Source organism: Rhinoderma darwinii, chromosome 12, assembly GCF_050947455.1.
Source record: "Rhinoderma darwinii isolate aRhiDar2 chromosome 12, aRhiDar2.hap1, whole genome shotgun sequence".
Taxonomy (NCBI): domain Eukaryota; kingdom Metazoa; phylum Chordata; class Amphibia; order Anura; family Rhinodermatidae; genus Rhinoderma; species Rhinoderma darwinii.
In genome coordinates, this window is record NC_134698.1 from 70,871,054 (window position 1) to 70,898,895 (window position 27,842).

General features: G+C 42.6%; 1 protein-coding gene across 2 annotated transcripts in view; it reads right to left on the reverse strand.

Annotated features, from left to right (window-relative positions):
- Positions 1-27,842, reverse strand: part of TDRD9 (tudor domain containing 9) — a 113,709-nt gene that overhangs the window by 25,167 nt on the left and 60,700 nt on the right. For both annotated transcript variants that reach the window (XM_075843871.1, XM_075843872.1), the window contains exons 10-25: positions 19,508-19,562; positions 17,019-17,103; positions 15,531-15,588; positions 12,627-12,731; positions 12,444-12,541; positions 12,198-12,329; positions 11,406-11,568; positions 11,261-11,324; positions 11,107-11,170; positions 10,980-11,024; positions 10,738-10,791; positions 6,258-6,371; positions 4,893-5,000; positions 3,002-3,102; positions 2,580-2,750; positions 1,215-1,326 (exon numbers count right to left, since the gene is read on the reverse strand). In XM_075843871.1, coding sequence (XP_075699986.1) covers positions 1,215-1,326; positions 2,580-2,750; positions 3,002-3,102; positions 4,893-5,000; positions 6,258-6,371; positions 10,738-10,791; positions 10,980-11,024; positions 11,107-11,170; positions 11,261-11,324; positions 11,406-11,568; positions 12,198-12,329; positions 12,444-12,541; positions 12,627-12,731; positions 15,531-15,588; positions 17,019-17,103; positions 19,508-19,562 — 1,529 coding nt within the window. The remainder of the gene's footprint in view (positions 1-1,214; positions 1,327-2,579; positions 2,751-3,001; positions 3,103-4,892; positions 5,001-6,257; positions 6,372-10,737; positions 10,792-10,979; positions 11,025-11,106; positions 11,171-11,260; positions 11,325-11,405; positions 11,569-12,197; positions 12,330-12,443; positions 12,542-12,626; positions 12,732-15,530; positions 15,589-17,018; positions 17,104-19,507; positions 19,563-27,842) is intronic.

The following is a 27,842-nucleotide window of genomic DNA, read 5'->3' on the forward strand; positions in this document are numbered from 1 at the left end:
GTATTAATTTTATTTTTTTATTATTATTTTGATTTTGTTTGGAGAAAAGCATAGACATGTACAGAATTAATTATTGCATTGATACAAAAGTTGTAAGTACATAAAATGCAGTTGTCTCACTTTCAAGTCTATACAATAAAGTGTCTGCGTTAGGCTAATTTCACACTACCGGTAGTATACGTTTACCTCTCTTCCGTCAGAGGAAGAGAGGATCGAAAGATTAAACGGAAAGCAGCGGTTCCATTAGAATTACCATTAATTTCAACGGTAATTCTTTTGTTTCAGTTGCTTTCAGTTTGTCTCAGATCGCTAGGTTTCCGTTTCTATTCACGAAAACAAAAGTTCTGCAGACTGCACTTTTGCTTCCGTCAAATAAAAAATGGAAACCCAGCGAACAGAGACAAACGGAAAACTGAAACAAAAGAATTACCATTGAAATCAATTCTATTTAATCTTTCGATCCTCTCGTCCTCTCACGGAAGAGAGGTAAAAGTGTATTAACGCTAGTGTGAACTTAGCCTTACAAATAAAGAACATTATAAAGAGCAAAGAGTCTGTATGCTTGTAACTAAAGCTGCGATGAAGGAAATTAACAGCATGAGTTCAGCTTCACTAAAAGGTGCAGCTAGAAACATGAGGCGTAACATGGAGCTGCCATATCCATACAGAAAGGAGCACAGGGCAAGGAGTACAAGATATAATAGCTTCTTTAACCTTTACTATGCACGTCACTATTTTGAAATGCATTAACCACAATGTTCTTGAATAGGCACAAAAAGCTATATTAGCCTAAATTCACACTTGCGTCATGGTTACCATTTATAACATAAACCACATTGCCGAATCCGTCGCACAATGGATAGAAATGGTGCTCAAGAGACTGCCGTACAGAGCCTCTGAGTGCAATGTTTATATCTACATTATCATTCACTGAGCGGATCACAGAAACTCATAAGTGAACAAAAACGTGAGGGTGCTCAAGTTAAGAAACAACTAATAACATGAGTTAAGAGAAACGTTATATGGAGAAGGGAGGCAGTAAAATGAATGAATGAATGAATGAATGATACTCATCTATACAGAAGGAACTGTGCTTCTAGTATTCACTACAGTGGTTTTGCACACTGATATTTACCGCAGACATATCACAGATTTTCATGTTGCTAAATAGTCGACTAGCAGAAAGTGAACAGGTAATGAACTCCAAAACCTACCTCTGTCACATTGATAGACAAAAAGAGCCCTTTTATGGTTTCCATCTGCTCTTTAACAGTGTGGGAAATATGAAGAGGTTCTACAGTCTGTTTGTGAAAATCCACAGTAATTCTAAAAGATAAAAATACAATGTAGTTAACATTTATTTATCCATTTCCTTTTACCTATATAGCGCCACCAAAGAGACTGCCACTATTCACATCAGTTCCTGTCCCCAATTTAATTTCACCATCTCAGACTCACGAGCCAATTTCCTAGGAAGCCAATTAACAGCTTAGTATGTATTTTTTTTATTTACTTATACTTTTTTTTTATTTTTAAAAAAGGTTGGAAGGAAACCCACACAAATACAGGGAGAATATTCAAACTCAATGTAGATATTATTCTTGGTTGGACTCAAATCGAGGACTCCATTGCTGCAAGGAAACAGTACTAACCAGACTTAGGGGTAGCCCAGCCTTTAGCATTTGTCACCCAGCACTGTCCTCGGGCGTTTCTGGCAGCAACATAGACTTTGAAGGCTCCATTCAAATTCCTTCTAACCGCCAACTCCGGCTTGGGGAACGGGCGAACCCCATTATGGCAATCGGTGAGGGCCCCCACGATTAGCATTTTTCACCTACGCACTGGAAAGGTGAAAAATGCTAAAGGCTGGAATAATACTAACTTTGTGTAAAGCAATTTTTTTTATTTCTTTTTTTTAAATAATAATATATGCATATTTTAGCTCTAATACATTGGTACTAGTAAATGTAATTGCACACTAAACTTTAATTTCTTGCTATGGGTAACACTTCTCGGCCAGTGAGTACCTGAATGCAAAAGAAGGAGTAAAGGGCCTTTTACACCGGCCGATAATCGGCCGCTGCAGCCGAGCGCCGATCAACGAGACATCGTTGATCAGCGCTCTTTTGCTCCTGTCACATGGAGCTATGGATGGGGATGAGCGGTCGTTACTCTGATCGCTCGTCCCCATCAATTATCATCATGTCGGCAGCGCGTCTCCCTGTTTACACACCAAGATGTGCGGCCGACAACGATAATATTTTACTCTTTTAAAACGATACGACCAGCAGACGATTGAGCGTTTGCTCGTTCATCTGCTGATCTTTCCCGTTTACAAAGAGCAATTATCGGCAACGAGCGGTATATGAATGCTCGTCTGCACGATAATCTGCCAGTGTAAAACCCCCTTGAGTTTCTTTAAAAATCACTAAATTTTATACCTCTCGCTGCTCACTGGTTAAATTAGATCATTGTGGGGAGGAAATATGTCACATATACTCATTAGAATAGATTTTTTTAACTGTAGACAACGTTGCGTTAAAAAAAAAAATATATATATACATATACATATGTATTACCTGGTTAATTTTAAAGAAGTATTGTCTTCTGTAGAATGCTCTTCAATCCTCTCTGCTGAATGGACATTAAGAGCGAGAGGAACTTTCAGCTGTGCCGTCTTAAGTGCCAAATGTACTGCGGTGAGTGTCTTAAACCTTTCAGTAGGGTTGCGAGAAAACTCCACAAAAGCTCTAATAAAAGAAAAGTCAATCAGATTACATTTACCTAAGAAGATTAAAAAAGAAAAACTCAGAAATTGTTATTCTGGCTTTATCATTGATAAAAACGTATCACTAAGTGATGTATGAAAATGTGATTCGTTTATTCCTGTGTGGATTATTCATCGAAAAAGGGACTCACAAACAACAAAAGTTAAAAAATAAATACAAATAAAAAAAGGAGTCTCATGTCAAATGTTGCCATTACTAGAAACATTACTTACCTTGATCCATCAAACAATATAGATTTTACTTGACCACACTGTCTGAAGAGTGACTGGATCTGCTTGTGGTAGAGGAATCCATAGGGTGGGACATTCTTAAGCTGCTCAAAAGAATTAGTGTCAATTAAACAAAATAAAATATTATTCAGTATTTTTCCATTATATCTTAGTAATTACAAAAAGTTTAAATACCGGGGAAAAGAAACATGACTGAGAAACATGATGGGGTTAATTACTATTAATGTGAGGCACATTCAAAATTTAATAACACCTCGCGCCTCACATCAGAAAATGGAAGAATTTTTTCTAATTTTTTTTATATTACTGTTGGCAAAGTATCGTTTTGGTATCGAAATCGCAATACTAAACCAAGTATCGGTATCGAAGTCCAAATTCTGATATATATATATATCTTGTAATTATATAGGATATATTTCTAATAACAAAATTGCAGGGCGGATGGAATTGTTTTCAATTCATTGTATATTTAATGGGAACCTCTCTGGTAGTTTTAACCCCTTGAACCGCCACCATGCGGTAATACATGACCTGGCAATATTTCCAAATGTATGTTTTTTTCAGATGCAGCAAAATCTTTAAAATCAACTTTTAAAACGGCGCACACTTTATGCCAATTACTCATTAAAGGGTCATGGGGCGGTGGCACTACCCTGAAGTGTCCCATAGTCCTTCCTCCAAACCCACCTTTCCATGTTTGATTGGCATCCCTCTGGCTGATACAACTTTCTCGGATGCACCATTGCCTTGTACTTGTACTACTTGGGGGGCTGTGTGGCACTATACACAGGGGGGGTCTGTGTGTGGTGCAATCTACTAAGGGGGGGTCTGTGTATGGCGCAATCTACTAAGGGGGGGTCTGTGTGGCACTATCCACTAAGGGGGGCTGTGCGGCACTACCTCCTAAAGGGGGGGCTGTGCGGCACTACCTCCTAAAGGGGGGGCTGTGCGGCACTACCTCCTAAAGGGGGGGCTGTGCGGCACTACCTCCTAAAGGGGGGGCTATCCACTAAGGGGGGCTGTGGGGCACTATCCACTAAGGGGGGCTGTGGGGCACTATCCACTAAGGGGGGCTGTGCGGCACTATCCACTAAGGGGGGCTGTGCGGCACTATCCACTAAGGGGGGCTGTGCGGCACTATCCACTAAGGGGGGCTGTGCGGCACTATCCACTAAGGGGGGCTGTGCGGCACTATCCACTAAGGGGGGCTGTGCGGCACTATCCACTAAGGGGGGCTGTGCGGCACTATCCACTAAGGGGGGCTGTGCGGCACTATCCACTAAGGGGGGCTGTGCGGCACTATCCACTAAGGGGGGCTGTGCGGCACTATCCACTAAGGTGGGCTGTGCGGCACTATCCACTAAGGGGGGCTGTGCGGCACTATCCACTAAGGGGGGCTGTGTGGCGGGGGTCTAGGGGTGGGGCTGTATAGCACGGTCTACAGGGGGGGCTGTATGGCACAATCTACAGGGGGCTCTACCTATAAGGGGGGCTGAGTGTGGCACCTGGGGGGACCCCAGTCAAGAGTTTGCTATGGGGCCCAGTCTTTCCTAGTCACACCCCTGACTGAAACAGTGGAAATTCCTTCCGCCTTTTGCCCGCAGGGGAGTACCAAGTGGAACACAAGAGGGACTCTTGCCCTGCACCTGAAAGTAAAATAAAAAATCTAGCAGACTAGACTAAAACGAAGGAGCGGAGTACTCAGCAGAGGGTATAGCCCACTGGGTGGAGCCACACATTCTTTTATATTTACCTAGTGTCAGCGGCCTATACCCACGGTACTGTGGCCCCCAGTGAATAATTTCACAAGAAAAGGGGTTTTCATCATTACACAACCTCTAATGTATATGTAAAAAAGAATAATTTTACATACCACAACTGTAGTTTTGGGGTCCTTGCCACCTAGATCTTTGATGCCACTTTCTTCGTCTGACTGCCCAAAAGTAAAATAATTGGGATAAAAAGCTCCAGCCATTACAACCTAAAAAGAAAAATATAATGCAATGAATATTTGAAAATCGAATGAACAGAATTAAAGAGACTGTCACCACATTATAAGTGCCCTATCTCCTACATAATGTGATCGGCGCTGTAATATAGATTACAGCAGTGTTTTTTTATTTAGAAAAACTATCATTTTTGAGTTATGACCTATTTTAGCTTTATGCTAATGACTTTCTTAATGGACAACTGGGCGTGTTTTACTTTTTGACCAAGTGGGCGTTGTGGAGAGAAGTGTATGATGCTGAACAATCAGTGACCAATCAGAGTCATACACTTCTGTCCATTCATTTACACAGCACATCCAGCCAGGACGTGATGTCTATTCAGAATCCTGACACTTCGGTAACGTTTAGATTACGCTGTAAACTGTCATTTAAAACGAGCTGGAGGTAATGTCTATTAACTCTCAGGACACTGCAGTAACGTGTATACGTGTGTGTACGTGTGTGTGTGTGTGTACGTGTGTGTGTACGTGTGTGTGTGTGTGTGTGTGTGTGTGTGTGTGTGTGTGTGTGTGTGTGTGTGTACGTGTGTATGCGTGTGTACATAGTGATATAGCTATATCACTATGTGCTGTGTAAGTGAATGAAGACGCTGATTGGTCAGCATAAAGCTAAAATAGGTCATAACTCCGTCGAAAATGATCGTTTTTCTAAATAAATAAAAAAACACTGCTGTAATCTACATTATAGCACCGATCACATTATGTACAAGATAGGCCACTTATAATGTAATGACAGAGAATCTTTAAGGCCCTTTTATACAGGTTAAAATCAGGGAAACAAGCGTTTACAGAACGCTCGTTTCCGATCATTGCCCTGTGTAAACAGGGCAACGCTCGTTCATCAAATGATTGTAAAGTTTATACAGCCTAAAATATTAACGTTGGCGGCAGCACATCTCCCTGTGTAAACAGGTAGACCAAAAAAGAGAAAAACGAACACTGATCAATGAGCGGTCTGCTTGATCGGCGCTCGTTTATACAGCCTACATCGGACTGTGTAAGAGGACCCCTAGTTCTACCTCATAACAAGAGTGTTACTTATGTGTATCGTGTACGTGAAAATCAGTTCCATACAACTGAAAGCTGTGGTTTCTGCAGCATGCACATGGATTTCTGCAAGCCCCATTCAGATGACTGGGACAATCACAGACATTTCTGCAACAAATCTGCCACATGTGAATATACCCTTACTGCTAAAGCACCCATTCCTTCACGAGAGAAACTTCATACCTGGAGCATAAAGCGCTGCTTGTGTTTGTACTCCAGATCCATCTGTGGCTGATGACTGATATGCATGTTGAAGTGAGCAATGCGTTTTTTAAGCTCATCGTATAGAGCAGCCACCTATTGTAAAGGGGTGGGGGGGGGGGGGAGACGTTAGTAACACCCTACCACCTTTCACAGACTCCTAGGAACAAAAAAATGTGGATCTTGGATAACCAACAGAATGTCACCTTTAAATTCCCTATAACATTAACTATTAAGAGTCATAGGCTGGATTCATACGTGAAGAAAATACTGCAGAATTTAGTGTAGAAAGTCTGCAGCAGATTACCATACTGGCCACGTGAATAAGATTTGAACAAATCTCTGTCATGCTGCTAAACATTTTCCGGACGGAAATCAGAGAATGCTGCGGATTTTCAAAACCACAGTATGCTCATTCTGCTCTGAGGGTTCATTGTAGATTCCTCCCTTTTTTATATAGATGGGGTGAAATTCGCAGCAATATACACACATAAGACAGCATTTATTTCCCGTGTAAATCCAGCCCTATACTTCGAATAAATACAAACGACCAACATCTCGTTAGGAGAATAAGGGAACGTCGATGTAATAGAAAAGTATCCCCAGGTTCGGAATCCTCCTCTTAACTAAACAGAAAGCAGTTAGAAAAAAAAAAAGTGGATTATTGGAATTCAACAAGAAACGGATTCTACGTTAAGAACAAAAAAATCCTATTTTCTCGTTAATATTATTTGGGGACAAAGCACCATGGGACATCCCTAAAAAAGTTGCGAGGGTGGGAAGTGGAAAAAACAAACAGCCAGCCATACGACCAGCTGCCTGCAGAACTGTGCGGCCCAGACGGACATCACAAAAAATGGATTTGGTAGAATTTGTGAAGGTGTGCACCAAAGCCCAGGTAGCAGCTTTGGAAACATGAGCAACTAAAGATTGTTGCCATACCGCCCAGGAGAATCCAGCAACCCTCGTGAAATGAGCAGTGAGCCAAAGGAGAGGAACTTAACACTTGGACTGATAGGAGAATCGGAGAGTCTAAATGACTCAGTCGCAGCCAAATAGATGCAGACTGCTCTCAGCTTATCGAGTGCAGAGCCCCCTCCCTCAGGTGAGATTCGAGGGGCAAAAAGGAAGGAAGGACTGACTAACTCCTCATTGACTAGGAAGGCAGAAACCACTTTCGAGATTAAAGACAGGACGGGAAGGACCACCACTTTGTCCTGCAAGTATCTTTTACTGGTAGAGAAGCTAGTTCCGAAAGCAATCTGATGGCCACCAGGAAAACAACTTTCCACAAGAGGAAACGTAGTGAAATTTCTTGTAAAGGTTCGAAGGGAGAGGACTGAAGGAGCACCCAGAACCAGGTGAAGACCCCAGGATTCAGTGGACTTTTGGAAAGGCAAAACAGCGTTGGCCAACCCTTGCAGAAAAGTCTTCATCCGAGAGAGAAAAGCCAGCGCTCACCGAAAAAGCATATATAGAGCAGGGACCTAACCCTTAAGAGAAGCGAAGCCATCCCTAATCAAGACCCGGTTACAGCAAGGACAGGATCCTAGGTGTAATCATACCATGCTCTGTTCACCCGAATGTAAAAAAGCCTTCCAGGTACAGTGGTTTACATTGGCTGTTTTGCTTCCTGGCCTTTTAAAATATTTGGATGACTCGTTCACAGAGAAATCGGGCTCTCAAGACCTCGGCATCACCACCACACCGTTAAACGAATCTGAGGTAAACTGGGGTGGAACAGCGGACCTTGGAAAGAGGTCGGGTTGTAGCAGAAAACACCATGGTGTGTCTACAAGCAGGTTGATTAGGTCTGCATAATAGGCCCAGCAAGGCCAGTCAGATCACCAGTGTTGCAGGAACACTTTCCACCTTGATCCTCGAGGACTCTAGCCAGTAGCGAAAAGGGAGGGAAGAGGTAAAGGAGAGAGATCCCCTTTCAAGTAATGACTAGGGTGTTTACTTCGTTGGCCCTAGGATCCCACGCCCCTGCCACATAAGCTAGTCTTGTGGTTGTAGACGAGACTCGATGGAGTGCCCCTCCTCTGGCAAATCTGAAGGAAGATTTCCGGATAAAGAGAGGGTCCGTCCAGTCTCGTACCCCGAATACAGCCGTTCCTGACTGAGGTAGTCTGTGGCCCAATTGTCCACTCTCGGTGAGTGGATTGCCGGCATGGCTGGCACTTTCGGATCCTCTGCTGATCGGAGATTAGAGGACTCTCAGTGCCACTTTGATGGTTTAGAGGATTTGTCGGGACTTGACTGGCCAGAAGAACCCAGAGAAGTGAAGTGCAATGGGAGAGGAACAGGAATATGGCTTTCAATTACAGAAGGTTTATTTGAAAGGTTGCCTCCTCTGGCAACCCCCGTGCCCAGTACTGTGTGAAGAGCGAAAACTGTACCCTACCCGAATAGGCTGGCATCCTTGGAGGGGAAGGAGGACTGTCCCTGAAGAATGGCAGACAAGGTCTCCCACCAGAGTATGAAAACAGAGGGAATAAGAATCAACCTGTCCAGTGTGCAGTGAGATTTGTCCCGTCGCGTGAGAATCATCTTTTGACGGGTCCTTGTGTTGAATTGCACGTAGGCAATTGCCTTGATACCATCTTGCCCAACACCGTTACACAGAATTGGATGGAAGAGGGAGTATTCTGGCGAAGATGAGCAACGCAGTTTTAAATGGACCTGATTTAGTCCACCAAGAGATAAACCTTGGCTTTCCGGATGTTAAAAATAATTTCTAAAAACTCTATGCACGGAGCTGGAACCAGGGAGGACTACTCCCTGTAGATGATCCACTCTAATCTCTTCAACATGTCCAGGGTGATGTTGAGACTGGAAAGATTGTCCTCTCTAGAGGGGGCTTTCAACAAGAGCTTGTCCAGGTAAGGGACGATAGCGACCTCCCTGGCAAGGAGGAGCGTCATGAAAGTAATCAGGACCTTGGTGAAGACTCTTAAAACTGTGGCAATCCCAAAGGGAAGTATGACAAACTGAAAATGTTGACAACAAAAGGAAGGAAATGCGGGTTGTTCCTTGCGATAGGAACATGGAGGTATGCACGACGAATGTCGATGGAGGACAGATTTCCCCTTGTTCCACAGACGCGACCACGGACCGCCGGGACTCCATGTAAGACCTCTGAAAGGGAACAAAGCAGTTCTGTTTCTGTATATCCAGGAGGAGTCTGACTGATCTATCCTTTTCGGGGACTGTCAAGAGATGAGAGTAGAATCTTTTAAACCGTTCAAACAAGAACTGGGACAATCACTTGAAAAAAGCAATAGCACGATCCGTGGCTCAAGGTAGAGTCAACATAAGAACCGCCCGAGGGGAGGGGGGGACGGTCGAGAATTATATTTTGCACCGTCAACACAGCCTCACAAATTTAGGTGTAGTTCTCATGAGCAAGCCATACCTCCTGGAAGCAAAGTAGTCATTGGAGTGGGGGAGACACCTTCAGGCTGAAGAGGTCTTGGAAGAGGAGGGCTTTTGGAGACTAGGGTGCTGTTGCCAAACGGGCTAAGGCATGAGTAATAAGAACAATCTGGAGTCCATGGGACAGCTGGACCTAGTCTGTGCTCTGGAAGGAGAATGAACTGTAGAAGGAAGTTAGGAAAGAGGCAGAAGGGAATTGAAATGCTTCTGGAAATGAAACAGTATTCAATGGCCAATTGCCTGTCAGGGCACTTTCATTCCTTGGATAGGATTTCCTCAAACTTGCTATGGTTTTAGAAAAAGAAAAAAAAAAACCTTGACGGCATAAGGCGCTTCCTTTTGATAGGGGTGGTGGAGTCATCCTGAACATGTTAGATAGGGAAATATACTCTACCCTTCGAAGTCTTCAGGTGTACGCAGGCTCACCTCTTCAGTAACCTCTCACAATAGTAGGAGTACTGGCAGTACACCTGTGAGGCAGACAATAAATTAGGTAACCGGTGGAGATAGAAGTGCACTGTAAGGAACAGTCTGGTCTCCTGACACCCGCAGGACGTTGACTAGGCTGACAACCTCCTTGCAGCAAATTAGCAAAAAATAAAATAAGGACGAAAAATAAAAAAAATAGCCAAATTGAGAATCAGGTGTCTGTGGGAAGGGTATGGACAGACTGGGCGGAGCCAAGGACTGTTTCCTACTTAGGGCCATGGTGCGATGACCTCCAATGATTTGAACAAGAAAAGGATCTCTCACTATGGAGGACCCAGCATGTCTTCATTTATTTCAATGAGCTGTAAGGTTTAATTTCCTGCAGGGAAAGCGAGTATTTGCTGCTTGCTGCTCCCGGGTGGGAACATCTGAACATCCCAACATTGAGAGACCACCTGTGTGGTGGAAAAATATTTTTGGGAAATTGAAAATGCCCTTTAACCCAGGCAGACGCTGTACACCTTGAGTCACAACACACAGACGGAAGACAAATACACACAGATTGAGTTAGCGGTCACGCAAATGTAATACTCGCCTCTCGTATTCTTTTGATCTGGAAGTAATTTGACTTGCCCCACTCCAATTCATCCTACAAAATACCAAAAATATAGGGTTTATTCAGATCTCTCCATATCGTGTGTTCTATAGCATATTCAGTTATTACTTAAAGTGACAAGTAAGATAGATCTATAAGATAACACGATTAATAGTGTGGGCGCTACAGAAGAATGTTTTATTGAATTTTGCTTGAGGGGATGCAGTTTTTTGCTAGCATACCTTGGGAAGTCTAAGATCGCCTCTCTCCTTGCAACCCTGCCAGTACTGAAAAGGAAGAAAAAGGACATTCTACATCACATACAAATTAGACACATCAAAACGATAATAACTTGTCTAATAAGTTTACCCTGAAGGCATCAACAAGTGCAATGCAATCACTTCTACTGTGCCCGGCGTAACTAAGCTTGCTTCTATAAATAAAGAGAAATTGAAAATTATATTCGTAACATATACAAAATGTTAATAAAAACAATTATACCACGTCATCATTGGAAATTTACCTGTATCCATCCAGGTGCTGCCTGAATGGCATTGCAAAAAAATTTCTAAGGGACAGTGCTGCAGCTGTGCAATAAGAAAAGGAAGCAAAAGCATGCATTTAGTATCCGCTATAAGGCAGACAAACAGCTAATCTTCTGCTCGTACCAATGATGAGACACTCATCCAGGCATCCAAAAACATGGCCAAGGACTATGAGTTTTCCGAGCTGTAGGTCAACCGGTAACTGTGCAAGGACTCTCCCCAGGAATGTGAGCTCTCCATCATATGGGTTCTCTTCCGCTTTTACACTAACTGCAAGAGCACCTACCTGTATATATAAAAAAATATATATATACATGTCAAACATTACTTGGTATTAAAAGGTTTGCATGGCATTGTAAAGTTCTGGCAGTTAATACTTCAACCAAAGTTATGGACAGGTCAGTAACAAAGCACATGAACATAGGAGTCGCCTGCTCAGGAATACCCCTCTTTGAGCCAGTGTGGAGAGCGGCTCTCACGTACCCAGGCCATTTATGCATTAATATATTCACCCGAATGGCCGCCATGTAATACAACATTTCCACTCCAGTGGCTGTGGCTTCCCACGGCAAAAATAGTTCGTTTTCTCAAACCCACGACGATAAGTTGATTGGCGAATCTCATATTAAAAAGGGTTGTCTATGAGGAGACAACCCCTTTAATACCAGAAATTAAGTTCAAAATTACACATTGTAAAAGAGTTCGGAGAACACAAAGAACTTTTTTTTCTTTTCTATTCCTGGAAAACCCTTTTATAATCCATAACCTATTTTATGGAAATTACCATAGATTAAAAAAAATAATAATAATAAAAATAAAAAAAATAAGTAAAAAAAGGTCTTTGCAGCGTTAACATATTCTAGATAAAATACAGGGTAAGAAAGCTCTGCCCTTCTGAAATAATCAGACACTTACCTCCTTGAGCAAAAATATTGTGCGTTCAATGTCAGAAACATTAGGAGGAGAGAGCGCGGTGGCAAGCAATGCCCTCGGCTCACCCATGTCAAGGAGCTTCACCTTCAAGATAGTACTTCCCAAAGGGCTTCGCTGAAGGATATAAGAAACATTAACTGTCAAGTAGGTGACTTAAGAAAAGTATAAGTGTTGAAAAAGCTTGGCTTTATAGGAAAAAGGAACATATGTTGAAATGGACAAACATACCAGCATCTCTGGGACCACATTTTCAGGTATAACGTTATTCCAGAAGTCTTTCTGTACAAGTCTGTAGCAATAACCTTTTGAAACTCGCCCAGCTCGACCTTGAAGGAAGTTAAAACACATGACTATCTACAATGTGCACATCAGACGCCCTTCGCCATCGTGTCCTTTATAGTACTACAGTACCTTTTCTCTGATCACAATTGGTCTTGGATGCCCAGCCCAGCCTCAGGCTCTGATAGTTTGTCTCTTCATCACACACAAGAGTTTTTGTCAGACAAAAGTCTATAACTATAAACAGATTAAGAAAATAATCAGTCAGTCAAAAGAAAAGTCCTGTTTTCAGATGTGCAAATACTGAACAACTATAACTGCTATTAGACTGTGCACCTAAAGGGACGAAGATGTTTTGGTCAGGCTTGGGACTGCCATCTACATTAATGGGGACAATTTAAAAAAAACTGGTGTATAGGAAAAGTAGAGTAGTTGCCCACGTCAACGAATCAGGTTGCAATGTTCAGTTTTCCAAGGACCTCTTAGAAATGGTAGGTAAAATCTGATTAGGTGGTTAGTTTTGATAAATCTACTCCAACGTGTCATCCAAGAAGGGATCTCCTATATGCACAAAGGCCTACGTTATAGAAAAGGCACAATGCAGAGCACTGCTGCATCTCCCCCAAATCTCTGATTAGTATAGAATGGGGTCTAAATTAAAAAGATGCACCCTATCCCTACCCATAGAAAAGGTTTTCAGCAAGCTAAAACAACCCCTTTCATAGTTAGCATTCATTGAATTGCAATATATTTTACTTAAAATTCTATCCCCAAGCACCAGTTCTATATGGGCAGCATGTAGATAAGAGTGACCTACAGAGATCTGTGTTCATGGCTCTTGCAATAAGGCATCTATCTAGATGAGTGTGTGCACGGAAAAACACAGCACAGGTACGGAGATCTTTTCCTTGGAGAACAAATCTTAAAATAACGACTAGTACAACATTAGTGAACACATATTGAAACCATTGGCATTACTATGGCCTCAAAGGGAACCCGCTAGATGGGCTGGGAGTGACTCAATAAGGTGCTGGTTGTCTCAGGTATCTGGAGCCACGCTGACTGCAGTACAACCCACATTTGCTGGAGGGTGCGTGGGGATCCATAGAGCGAACCAGACTATCGAGGTGGTTCCACAGATGCTCAATTAGGTTTAAAGGGGTTATCCCTGGACCAACAATTGCATTGAAATAATATGTTTATGTGAAACTAAGTAACTTACTAATATACTTTAATAAAAAAATGCTGTACTAAATGGTGCAGTTCAAACCTCATGACTTAATTAGGAAGTGCTTGAGCTTTTCTAATAATGACGACGCTCTGACATGGCCCCACGTGACTGAGCTCTTGCTTCATGTGCTGTTCGTGAACATGACCGCAAGGGGCTGTCACATTGCCTATTGCTTGAGTCCCGAGCAGAGTATCAGCTGACGCTCTGCTCTGGGACTCCAGAACTGCTCTGTCGACATCACTGTCCATATATGGACAGTGATGTGGGCAGAAGTCCCCAGGCAGAGCTACAGCTGATGCTCTGCTCGGGGACTCCAGCGATAGGAAACCCCTGAATTGACCAAATATGGACGTCGGGAGCAGTTCTGGAGTCCCGAGCAAAGCGCTAGCTGATGCTTTGCTTGGGACTCAAGCAATAGGCAATGTGACTGCCCCTTGCGGTCATGTTCACGAACAGCACATGAAGAGCTCAGTCACGTAGGGCCGTGTCAGAGCGTCATCATTATTAGAAAAGCTCAAGCACTTCCTGAATAAGTCATGAGGTTTGAACTGCACCATTTAGTACAGCATTTTTTTTATTAAAGGATATTAGTAAGTTACTTAGTTTCATATAAATATATTATTGCAATGTAATTTTTGGTCCCCGGATAACCCATTTAACTCTGGTAGATTAGGGGGCCACGGAAATAGTTGGAAGTCTTGGTCGTGCTCTTCCAACCACTGTCGGACATTTCTAGCCATGAGACATGTCGCATTGTCTTGCTGGAAGATTCCATCTGCCCCAGGGAAGACAAATCGCATGTATGAGTGGACGTGATCTGCAACAATGGATTCATACCAAAATCAGTTCAGAGCCTTCCGCATGGATGAGTGGCGCAGAGAATGCCATGAAAATATCCCCCAGACCATAATTCTGCCGCCAACCGCTTGTATTCTTCCAGCAATGGTTGCAGGGTGTTGGTTCTCTGATGTTTCTTGCCTGACACGCCAACGTCCATCCGTTCGATGAAGCAGAAGACATGACTCGTTGGAGAAGGCAACCAATTACCAATTATAGGTGGTCCAATTCAGATACTGCCGTGCAAATTGAAGCCTTTTTTTCCAATGCACCTTTGTTAGCTTAGGAGCAGTGACCATCCGTCTCCTTCGGAGCCCCATACGCAGTAGGGCTCGCTGGACTATTGTTTTCGACACACATCTGAAAGCCCCCTGTTGGTTTTCACAGTGAGCTGCTCCACTGTAGTGTGTCGTTCAGCCCTAGTGCACCTTCGTAGCGGATGCTCACCTCTCACATCAATCGCACGTGGTGCTCTGCTGTTTTCATGTCGGTTATTCCCAATTGTGCCAATTGTCCACTCACGATACACTTTCACCACAGCAACACACGAACATTTCACAAACTGCGCTGTTTGAGATATACTGACACCTTTGGCCCGAAATCCAAAAAATCGTGTGTGTGTGTGTGTGTGTGTGTGTGTGTGTGTGTGTGTGTGTGTGTGTGTGTGTATAGTAAACGAATGAGAGAGCTAGATATAAACAGGGTGGTGGGGGATTCAGCTCTGACTCTGCTATCGGTGCCTGTGGATATTGGTTACACTCCTGCATAGAGCCCTTTTAATAGTATGTATATAATTTTACCGTACAAAAAGAGCCTAAATATTATACACTACAAACTATTCTTCTGTGTTTTCGTCTGTGTTAATACACAGACTGACAGTTCAGGGTGTTTGAAGAAACTAACAAGAAAATCTGCTCTCTCAGATGACATCTTATCAAGAGTAAAATCAAAAAGTAACCACTACATACCGTATTTAACATCTGGTACAGTAATAGAACTCTCGGCAATGTTTGTAGATAAAATTATCTGTTAAAAATCAGACACAAACAGGTCACATAAAGAGTAAAAAAAAGTTAACTACATCACAAATGTTGTATTTGTATCTCCACACTTGCTTGTGATGGAAGGAGATGCAGCTCCACTTAGGAGACGCGAACGCAAGCAAAACTGGAGGTAAACCTGAACTCTTCGGGGCTGCATTGTTTGTGCTCTGTGAGAACGGATTTAAAAACTTTTACTCAATGTTGTACAGAGCCGTGTAATAAAGATTTGCTAATGGTTCTTAGTATGGTCTGAACCCCCCATTGTCTATGTGGTCTATTCTACAACACCAACTAAATGAATCTTTGTGGAAGAGACCACTGCACACCGATAAGGGTGAGCTTCTAGCCAAACCTTCTAGTGTGTTAGTGGGGCCACCCTGGCCAATGTTAGGGGACCGGGTGTGATGGTTTGGAACTTGCCTTATCCTGTTACTGCGGGAGATCAACTTTATTTCCCCTCCCTCCATTAGAATATGAATGTTTGAGCGAGCGGCCAACAGATATTTATACTCACTCCATCATAAAAACCTCATGACTCAACCGAACTCTCATGTGTTTGGCCAGTTTACCAAAACAGATAGAGAAGATAAAAACTTTTCTGTTTTCGCCATTATGCGTAAATCAAGGCAGCAACACAATAGATAAATTAAGTAAAATTACAAAAAAAAAAAAAAAATTAAAAAAGGGGCACGGTGATTTCAACAAACTTTGATCAGATAGATTACAAAGTTTCTTATATTCACTTGTACTATTCATTAATGCAGAGTAACAAGCCGCTTTCTGCTCTTATCTGGCCGTTTCCCTGCTCCCTCTTCCTTTGTTAAACTGACTTTCACTCTAAAAATTCAGCTCTATCCGTCTCGAGTCGGCCTGCAGCTCACAAGTATCAGATTACTCATGTCTATGGAAGTCTATGGAGAGGGGAGGGGGAATAGTGAGCAGGAAGTGCAGGAGATAAGAGAAAGTTGCTATGCCTGTCATTCTGCTATCACAAACAAATCATTTTATTCACATCAGTACTTCTCTATATATGTCCTGCATGATCCTGGGGCTGTTTCTGAGTGAGAGAGAAGGTTATGGAACAGATTCTTCTCTTCTTACAGTGTGTAGTGTATGGCTACTACAGATTTAGCATGCAAAGGGGAAAACTGCTAAAATTTGCAAAATCAAAGTCATAATTGACAGAAATAGTGCTATTCCTCTTGTACACAAAATGCTACAAGAGCATTTATTAAAATGCTCTCAATAATTACCAAATGTTGTATAAGAGGCAAATCTGCTAAGATAATTCGTTATTTACTTGCAGTCCTATATAGAATTACAGACAGCACATTATGTTACAACCATGAAATGAGCCATATGAGAAAAGTATACACATATTGTACATATTTTAGCCAAGTGAAAAGTTAATACCTTCCTGTACCCCAACACGGGAGTCATGAAGACCATATTCTGTTCATCGAGGGTGATGCTTGAATGTAATGGGTATACGTGCAATCTATAAAACACCACAGCATGTTCATTGGCAAAGATTTTCTGGATATTATCTATACATAAATGTGTGATTACATAATTTGGGACAAACAAATTCTTGAAAATCAGGACAAAACAGTATTCTCCAACCAGTGGCTTAGTAGCTACATGTGGTTTTCAGTTGGCAGCTGCCTTAGTGTTCCTCAACTAGTAGCTTGGGAGCCACATCGGCTCTCAGGGTCCCCTGCATGTGGATTGCCAGCTTTTGACAACTGCAAAAAAATTATGCCATGATGGCACCAGGAAGATCATAGCATTACTAGAACTTGTTACCAGGGTCAAAACGATAATCACAGGCAGCTAACCCTAGAATTAGAGCCATATCTTTAACCGACTTATTTTCCCCTTTAACATTCAGTGCAGCTCAACAATATCGGTCATATCTGAAAGTGTCTCACAGCCTACAGAGGGTTGGGGACTTCTGCACTAGATTCACCAATCCTAACATTACTGAAACTTAGTCAGAATGATATCGAAGGAGGCCACACCAGAAGAGAGACAAATTTCTGGTACCTACCCCTCCTTGGTAAAGCTCCTAGAACAGGCAATCAACACTAACATTCAGCATTGAAGAATTGGACTTGGTACCAGAACAATATACTGTAACTGTACTGTACTATACTATTTTTTCTTTATATACATAATGGGACATAACCTACTATACTAGTCCTTCTCCATGAATTAGAATATCAAAAAGTTATTTCAGTAATTCAACTCAAAAAGTGAAACGCATATTATAGATTCATTACACAGAGTGATCTATTTCCAGCATTTTTTTTCTTTTAATGTTGAGGATTATGGCTAACCGTTATTGAAAACCCGAAATTTAGTCTCTCAGAAAATTAGCCCAATTTCAAAAATTATTTTTAATACCGAAATGTTGGCGTACTGAAAAGTATGTCCAGTATATGCCCTCGATACTTGGTCGGGGCTCCTTTTGCATGAATTACTGCATCAATGCGGCGTGGCATGGGGCTATCAGCCTGTGGCACTGCTGAGGTGTTATGGAAGCCCAGGTTGCTTTGATAGTGGCCCTCAGCTCGTCTGCATTGTCGGGTCTGGTCTCTCATCTTACTCTTGACGATACCCTATAGATTCTATATGGGGTTTAGGTCGGGCGAGTTTGGTGGCCAATCAAGCGCAGTGATACTGTGGTTATTACACCAGGTATTGGTAGTTTTGGCAGTGTGGGCAGGTGCCAAGTCCTGCTGGAAAATGAAATCAGCATCTCTGTAAAACTTGTCAGCAGAGGGAAGCATGAAGTGCTGGGAAATGTCCTGGTAGACGCTGCGCTGACTCTGGACTTGATATCGCTATAGGGAAAAAGGGAACAAAGCGCACATAGTGCATGAGCCTGTAAAATATGAGAACAATAGGATAAAGGTGGTCAATTATGCTGACCTGATGTTGTTATGCTAGGAGCATAACATCCCATGATGCGTGTCCAAGTTATACTTAGGTTGAGACAGTTGCAGCCCAAATTCCGGTTCGAAGACTGATAAAAATCCACTATGTAGATCCAGGAGATAAGGGGATAAAAAATGGAATATCCGAGGGCGCAGCTGTACTGAAAATTGCTTTTATTTGTACAACAACAACGTGTTTCAAGGCCGTACCGGCCTCTTCGTCAGGTTAGGTACAAGTGTTAGGTCTATTCATGATGACTGTGCATTTATAGCTATAAATGCACAGTCATCATGAATAGACCTAACACTTGTACCTAACCTGACGAAGAGGCCGGTACGGCCTTGAAACACATTGTTGTTGTTGTACAAATAAAAGCAATTTTCTGGACTTGATATAACACAGTGACCAACACCAGCAGATGACATGACCCCCAAACCATCACTGACTGTGGAAACTTCACACTGGACCGGAAACAACTTGGATTGACGCCTCTCAACTCTTCCTCCAGATTCTGGGACCTTAATTTCCCAGTGAAATGCAAAATTTACTTTCATCTGAAAACAGGACTCTGGACACAGAGCAGCAGACCAGTCCTTGTAAAGGCTTAGGAAACCTTTGCAGGTGTTTTGTGTTGATTATCTGATTAGAGTGTCACACCACAAGTCTACTATCTTCAACTTTTACCAAATATTCTCATTTTCTGAGACTAAATTTTGGGTTTTCATTAAGGGTTCCCATAATCACTCGGTGTGTAATGAATCTATATAATATATGAGTTTCACTTTTTTAATTGAATTACTGAAATAAATTAACTTTTTGATGATATTCTAATTCATTGAGACGGACTTGTATATTAGAGGCGGCTCTTGAGGAAAAAAAAGTTTTGCCAGTTCTTTTAATACATAGGAGGACAATAGGGGACTGAAGCGCTGGGCAAAAGTACAGAGATATTGGACATTTACCTTTTGTGAACCATGCTTGTGAACAGGTCATGCATATAGTTGATTTCAAACAAGCCTGTAAACATGCAGATGAATAGTTAGTTCATTATTTCTATAATTATGTAATGCAGGTTGCTCAAAAGAGTTGTCTGATTTTAGCTCATCAATGTTATTTTTTCTTTATAATTAGAAGTTGTACAATTTTACAATATACTTTCTGTATTAATTTCTTACAGTATTCTGTCCACGGTCATGTGATGGACACACAGATGGATGGATCGTTACAAGACACAGCTCTGATACACATACTGTAACAACCCGTGCACCTGTGTGTCCATCACATGACCATGGACACAATTTTATCTACTGGAAGTAAACAGTGAATGTTCATACTGGTTAACAACAAGCAGAGATCTTGAAAACTGAAAGTATATTCGAAAAATATATAACTTTTAATTAGAAAAAAAATTATCAATTTGCTGAAACCGGAATAAGACTTTAAACTTTAAAAATGTACAACTCCAAAAGCTGCATATTATATTGTAACTGTAAATACATTCAATTTAAATTCACACGAAAAAATGGAGGAGAACCAATAATTATATCAAGCAGAGCTCAACAAGACGACAAGATGTGAGCCGCTAATTGTTAGCTTGTTCATATAGGGACTTGCAAGGGTTTCAAAACTGCTCCTGAATGCTAAAAAACAAACAAAAAACACAACATTAACGGTTATCATTGTAGGTCATTGTATGTCTAAAACTTGTGATCCAAGCTCACTGTCCGAATCACATCAAGAGGACAGTCTTAATAAAATCCATAATATGAGAAGAATATCCACAAAATAATAAAAAAGGATCTTGCTACCCTGTTCCGGTTACTAAAAATCACTTAACATAAATGCTTTTGTTCGAAGTCTTTACATGTAACTATACAATTATATCTATATTACAATTAAAAGGGAAACTCCAGCACATTCTGGAGTTTCCTTTTATAATTGGCTGTACATTATTATGGGGGCTAAGCAGTGACCTAAATATATGTCTGGGATGCTTGGCAACAAAAGCCATGCACAATCTTGTGCAAATGCATTACTGGCAGCATTAAAAGCCCTACACTTTCAAATTGTGCTGGGTTAGCAGAAAAAAGGAGTCACCGCGGGCGCTGCTGCACTTCAATGGAACCAAAATGCTTGGAAGGTTCAAATCGTTGGTAATAATGTACGTAAAAGTATAAGAATAAATGGAATTTATTGATAATATGACTACGCGTTTCAATGCCGTACTGGCATCTTCATCAGGTCATTAACCTGATGACCTGATGAAGATGCCAGTACGGCATTGAAACGCGTAGTCATATTATCAATAAATTCCATTTATTCTTATACTTTTACGTACATTATTACCAACGATTTGAACCTTCCAAGCATTTTGGTTCCATTGAAGTGCAGCAGCGCCCGCGGTGACTCCTTTTTTCTGCTAACCCAGCACAACCTTCGCGGTCGTTCATCTGAATCACCGGTCTCGAGTCCTGGCAGCAGCTGTACCTTTATTCTTATTGCTTTCTACCATCTGTTATCAGGTGAGTACCACTCTTCTTTTACACCACTCCATACCTGGGTAACCTGCACTATGTGGCGCCGTGTTTTTTGCTTTCTCTCATCTACACTTTCAAAGGGGGTCTTACCTTAATATGCATTGGCATATCGATTAGAGATCCTACCAAAACATGATGCGTGGGGCTCCCACCTCTGGCATCCGTACCAATGCTTAAGATGAAGCGCCATAAACCAACGCCCCATTGGTATGTTTCCAAAACAGTACAGCTCCACACCTAGCTCTGTGTGAATATTGCAACAAAGCCCAATAAATTGCTGAAAGCCTATCAGAGAAGTAGAGAAGAGCGCAGGACCATGGAGGAAATAAGCGGATTATATAATAGACGCATTGTGGTTGACACATTTATAGGAGTTTTGTTTTACTAAAAAGGCACGACTACAATCAACTGGAATAAGTCAGTGCTATTGCCGCTTACCCCTCTGAGTCTGCCGGTGGTGGTGAGAGGGGTGAATATACCCTGTGTGAAGGAATTTAAGTACCCTGGGGATTACAGTTTCAGCAAAGGTACAGGACTTCGTTGCCCTAAACGTGAAACCCTTATTGGAGAAAATCCGAGCTAGATCAAAAATTTGGTTGAAGTTACCGCTCTCAGCACTGGGACGGGCGAATTTAATTAAAATGATTTTAATGCCCCAGATCCTTTATGTGGTGCATAACGCTCCAGTGTGGTTGCCTAAGTATTGGTTCAGGGGGATTCATAACCTGTTCAGGGACTTGGTGTGGAAAAGGGGGATTCCTCGAATTAAAATGGAAAAATTGCAGTTACCAAAGGAGCAAGGTGGGTTGGCTATCCCAAATGCGTGGGTATAGTACTTGGCAGCGCAGTTGCAGCACTTTGCAGGATGGAAAGATAGAGAGGATTGGGATTCCAGGGGGAAGCTGCTATTCTACCTGGGGCAGCGCATGAGTATGCTAGAGGCCTTGGAGTCCCATAAATTGAAGAGGGAGGCGAGAGGAAAACCTACCTTGTTATTGCTTCATAAGGTTTGGTGGGAATGTAAGGCCATACTGGGAGTTACGGGGTGCTCTAATTACATGCCCATCTGGAACAATCCATACCTTTGGGAGTTTAGCACACTGGAGGGATTTCAGGAGTGGGAGCAAAATGGAGTTCGAATGGCGAGTCAGCTATATGATGAGGGAATTTTTAAACCTTTCTCACGGCATTAGGAAGAGTTTGGCCTCCCCCATAGGTTATTTTATCAATACCTTCAACTGCGGCATGCGGCACAAGCACAGGCAAGGGTGCTGGATATGGGTTGTTCCAGTATGGGAGTGGTGGAACAGATACTGGGGCAAGAGACACAAAAGGGCTTATATATCTTTAATATATGGCACGCTGCTTCTCAAATTTCTAGGAGATCCGATGGCAGAAGTTAAAACAAAATGGGAAAGAGATGTGGGAACATTGACAGAGGACGAGTGGGGGGAAATATTAGTCACCAAAAGTCCTCTCCCTTAGTGTGGCGCATAGGAGGTCGCAACTTTTTCTCCTACACAGAGTATATAGAACACCTAAGGTGCTCTGGCAAATGCGGCTTAGATCTACAATGGAATGTCAAAGATGTTTATTGGATGGGGCAGATCTGAAACACATGTTCTGGAGCTGTCCGAGGCTGCACGGATACTGGGGAGAGATTAAAGAAATGGTGTCTCGGGTATATGGCAGGGAATTCCCACTGGATCCTAAGATATACCTGTTGGGCTGCATGGGAGGGGTGGAAGAAGATAAGGCTGAACTGTTATCCATTAAAAAAGTACTATATCACGCAAGAAAATTGATTGCTAAATACTGGCTACAGGGGGATCCCCCGGAGGTTTCTGAACTAGTGAGTTATGTTACTTGTACGGTGGCTTTGGAGCGAAGAATTTATATGAAACGTGGAGCGATTCATAAATATGATAAGCAATGGGGTAAATGGGCACAATACTATGGATTGGGAGGTCAATAAAAGTGGAGTGAGATATACCAAGGGATAGAGACATGGACGCGCAGGGGGGGAAGGGGTGTGGAAGGGAGTTAAGGTTGGGGGGTGGGGATGGGGATGTTATTAAAGAACCATATGGGAAATATGTAATGTATACACAGAATTTATACGAAAAGATGATATGTATAATGTAAATTTTATTTTTCTGCTAAATGTGGATTTATAGCAGATGACAGATGTATATTGTGTATTTTCAATAAACAGTTGTTTGATTTTTTAAAAAAAGGCACGACTACATGATTAGAATTTAAAAAAAGGGATTTTCTCATCTTGATAAACTTTTTCCACATGCCTTAGTAGGGTGTAACGCCGGTGGTGGGTGCTGCTCCCTCTTGCAGTCCACCCGGTTGAGTTCCTCACCAGTGCCGCCGGCAGCCTGGTCCCTCTGTATGTCAGCGTTCTGTGCCACAGACATGCTGCCTCTCCCTGGCGGGCACTGTCGCCGACTTGTGCTGCCTCCTCCCAGCCAGTGCGCTCCTCCTCTCCCTTCTGATGCAGTCGGTTCAGTGTTCCATGGGACGGGCATGTGCAGGTTCTTAAAGGGCCAGCGCACACTCAAAATCAGTCCAGTACAAATATAAATCAGTTTCATTGGTCGTCTGATACCGGAGCAACTTTCATTTAAAGTTAGTTTGTTCCTGCAAAGGTTCCATTACTGTGTTCTGTTAATCTGAGCATCGATTTCAGCCTGTCCCCATCTCAGGTACCGCTACCACCTGTCTCGACTGTCTGCCTGGTTACGTCCCTGCACAGACTCAGCTTCTACTGACCTTGGCCGGACCCGACCGTCCTCTTGCCTGACTCTTCTGTGTACTGCACTGGTGTCTCCTCGTCCATTGGCCCAGCTGCAACTTATACCAGGACTACCTCATGAGATAGCGACCTGGTGGTCTCCCCACAGAGAAGTCTAGATCCCTGTACGGGGGTAAAAAGGGTGAATACAAGGGAGGCCACTTAGAAAACACCCTTAAAGGTGGCCCGGAGTCAAACCTGTTCATTAGCACAGTGGGTCCACACCTCGCAGGACATTACATAGGGCATGTGGAAGTCATAGTGACGTGGGGGAAGGGAGGGGGTGTTTCGCTCATTGCAGGGGATATCTATAGGTTTACATCTTCCTTAGGTAAAATCAGCTGTTTCAGGAGCCAGACCCATGGCATCAGCTGATTGTTGTGGAAGTTTTAATTTTTAAAGGAGTTGCCGGATGAGACAACACCTTTAAGCACACTACTGGCAGTATGGCAATTAGGTGTTGTAGTGATTACTGTTCTGGCACTATTATTTGGCCTGAATTGCTTAGTGGGTACAACAGCAGGGCATAGCAGTAAGCTGGCACCATCGTAGTAACTCTGTAGCCCTATTGTGGGTACAGCCTGTTATTAACATCTCTGGCACTCTGGGCAGGATGGTCTTGACGTTTATTCCTGGGTCTTGGATGTTCAGTTGTGGACAGAATTGCGGTTAGATCAGGGCGGGGGACACGCATAACAAATTTATTTTGCTTTACTGTATACTTCTAGGCTTCCAGTTACTGAATGGCAACTAGAGATTACGGTGGCCCCAAAGGGAAGCTAGCTGACCACACCGGCTATAAACTATAAAATAAACTATAGGTGAGAATCATCTCCTGACTCTCCACAACTCTGAGATAATCTTTCTAATAGGTTTCTTTTCGATTGACTTCCTGTTCATTATTGCATATTTGTCCTACTGTGTCAGGGAATATACGTTATATCTTTGGATGTACAGTGGTTACGATTATTGCTTTCCTCTGCCCGATCCCTTGTTCTGTCTACTGCATTTTGGATTGCGGTTTGTGATATCTTCTTTTTAAAAAATAAAATCAAAGAATGTTAAATAATAAAAATAAAACCATAGCCCTTTTTATACGGGCCAACGATTGGGCAAACAAGCGTTCATATGAACGCTCGTTCTCGATCCTTGCCTTGTGCAAACCGATGAACGAGTTCGTTTTCACGGCCAATATCGTGATGTCTAAAGGGACCTTATTATTACATGAAGATTGCTACTCAATGAACTCAAATCTACTAGTTATAACCATTAAACCACTTAAACAGGAATGCAGATTTAAGACTCGTTGCTAAAGGTTAATGGAAGACACAAAGACAATGATGTATGAAAAAAAGAAAGGTAGGGTCTGTGTTAATATAGAACAAAATAGCCTCATGGAAACCGCAGGACCAATACAGCAAGAAATGGAATAATTGCATGTTATTTACATTATCTACAAGAAATGAATAGCGACATGTACAAACCTAAGGCGGAGAGGCCCAGATAAATGAAATGACTGACAGGAAGGACATTTTCCAATGCACCGCGGGCTATGCATACGTCTCTCGGTGCACACAGTACAGCCTTTTAGTTTATGTGCTTCTTGCTTCAGCCAAATCATTACCCTCAACAACTTCACCTAAAAGCCTGCTCAGTGTCCTGAATAATGTCCAATTAGACTACGACTCAATGCACCCATAAACACGCCCAATAAAACTGGTCAGGAACCTTGTTCTTTCTCTCGGGCGTCATCGCAGGATGAGTGGAGTACCAAAGCAAAATGTCATTTTTACACTGTGACAAGGCGTTAGTCATTTTTGTAGCTCGCTAAAAACACATGTAACACTTTCAATTAGATCAGTTTTTAGCAGCCGAGGATGAATAACATGGTAGAGGGGATTCAATGACTTTTTAGAATAATATGCTTTTTTATTATAAGAAATATTAGTTACGTTTACTGGGTAATCACAGTTCACTAGTTAGCCAGGGATCAACACTATAACCCGGTCATACAAAGCTTGGAGCGCGAGGAGTTACATTAACAAGAGCTACAGAAATGACGCTCAAGTGTCAGCCATACACCTCCAGGCTCCATTACTGGGTGGCCTGTGGGATTTGTTCACATCTATTAAGGTAGAATTTGCCCAGGGGCTGAACAATCTTTTTACAATTCAATAGACTGAGCAATAAAAAGCTTAAGATTTACTTGTAGAAAATTATATTTAAAATGACCAGGCTACTTCTCTGCAACAGGATTAGTGGTTGTCCCAAAATTAAATGCTATCCCCCGACCACAGGACAGGTAACATGCTGATCGTGGGGGCCCGACCACTTGGACCACCACCAAATAATGAATGGAACGGCAGATCGCGCATTCACTGTCTATGGGACTGCCGGAGATAGCGGAGTACAGAGTTCGGCTATCTCAGACAGTGCCATAGAGAATGGATGGAGCGACAGTGAGCATGCAAGACCCGCCGCTCCATTTATTCCATTCACTCCATTTATCCCCCACTACTTCTCGCTGTCCTGAGACAAATATGCAAGTGAACAACCACCATGCTCGTTGCTCCCTACCCTATACTGTTGCACCCAGTCATGGATGGCAGAAGGGATCAGGTAGCCCTAGCCCAGGGGAAATTCAACTACAATGAGGTTCTCGCCAAAAAAATATGAAAATACATTGGCTACTCCAGGGGGGCAGAGACAGCAGAGGGCCCTTTTGCAATAACAGTGTATAGGCCCCTTGCTCTCCAATATCTCATTATAAACCACCCACTTAGGTCTCTCTAACAATCCATCAGTAAATTTTTGCCATAAAATTCATTATCTCAGCCATTTACATCTAACAGATGGAAGGAGGTTGCTTTAAGGTGACCGTGGGCTTCCTCACCTACTAGGCCCTTGTGCAGCTGCACAGGTTGCATCACGTCCGCCCCTTGTCTACTAAGAACAGTTATCACTGCTTAGGTTTTGAGAAACTGTAATGCAGATGATATGGAACAAATAAAAGGTGTATAGGAATGTAACTCAATGATGGAAAATATGGCAAAAGTCAGTGTCAATAAGGTGGTAGACATTTCTGCAATATGTGCTTCCAATACTGGTTAGGAAGGCGTGCCAACAGTACTGCAAGGATTTGACATCTCTCCGGACAGGGATTGGACACGGTCACAGACTGTGTAAGGGGGCAACCCCTTTATTAGGATGTCTCATCAGGACAACACCTGTCCATATGCACGGTTACAGAAAATCACTCTGAATTTGGTCAATGGCCAACGTGTAATGCTAGATTTCCCCTACAGCGGTTGCTGAACAGGAAGTGTGTGGCATACTGGAGCTCGCCCCGGCAATAGCAGCTGATCACCAGGGGTGAGGGAAGCCTGGACCCACCAGTTTCTTCTTGAAAAAGGTTATCTTCATGAGACAACACCTTTAACAAGGAGAATGGTAAGGGTATGTGCACACACACTAATTACGTCCGTAATTGACGGACGTATTTCGGCCGCAAGTCCCGGACCGAACACAGTGCAGGGAGCCGGGCTCCTAGCATCATACTTATGTACGATGCTAGGAGTCCCTGCCTCGCTGCAGGACAACTGTCCCGTACTGAAAACATGATTACAGTACGGGACAGTAGTTCCACGGAGAGGCAGGGACTCCTAGCATCGTACATAAGTATGACACTAGGAGCCCGGCTCCCTGCACTGTGGTCGGTCCGGTACTTGCGGCCGAAATACGTCCGTCAATTACGGACGTAATTAGTGTGTGTGCACATACCCTTACACTCCATTGCCATTTATAAACTCCCAGGAGGAATAACAAAGAAATGGCAAAACGCAGCGTTCTAAGAAAAGATGCTCCAGAATTGTTTTTCCATGGGGAAAGCAAGTATTTCCTAAACAGGCATGTCAGGAGAGCCGGCAGATCCTCTAACACAGTTGACTGGGTATAAGC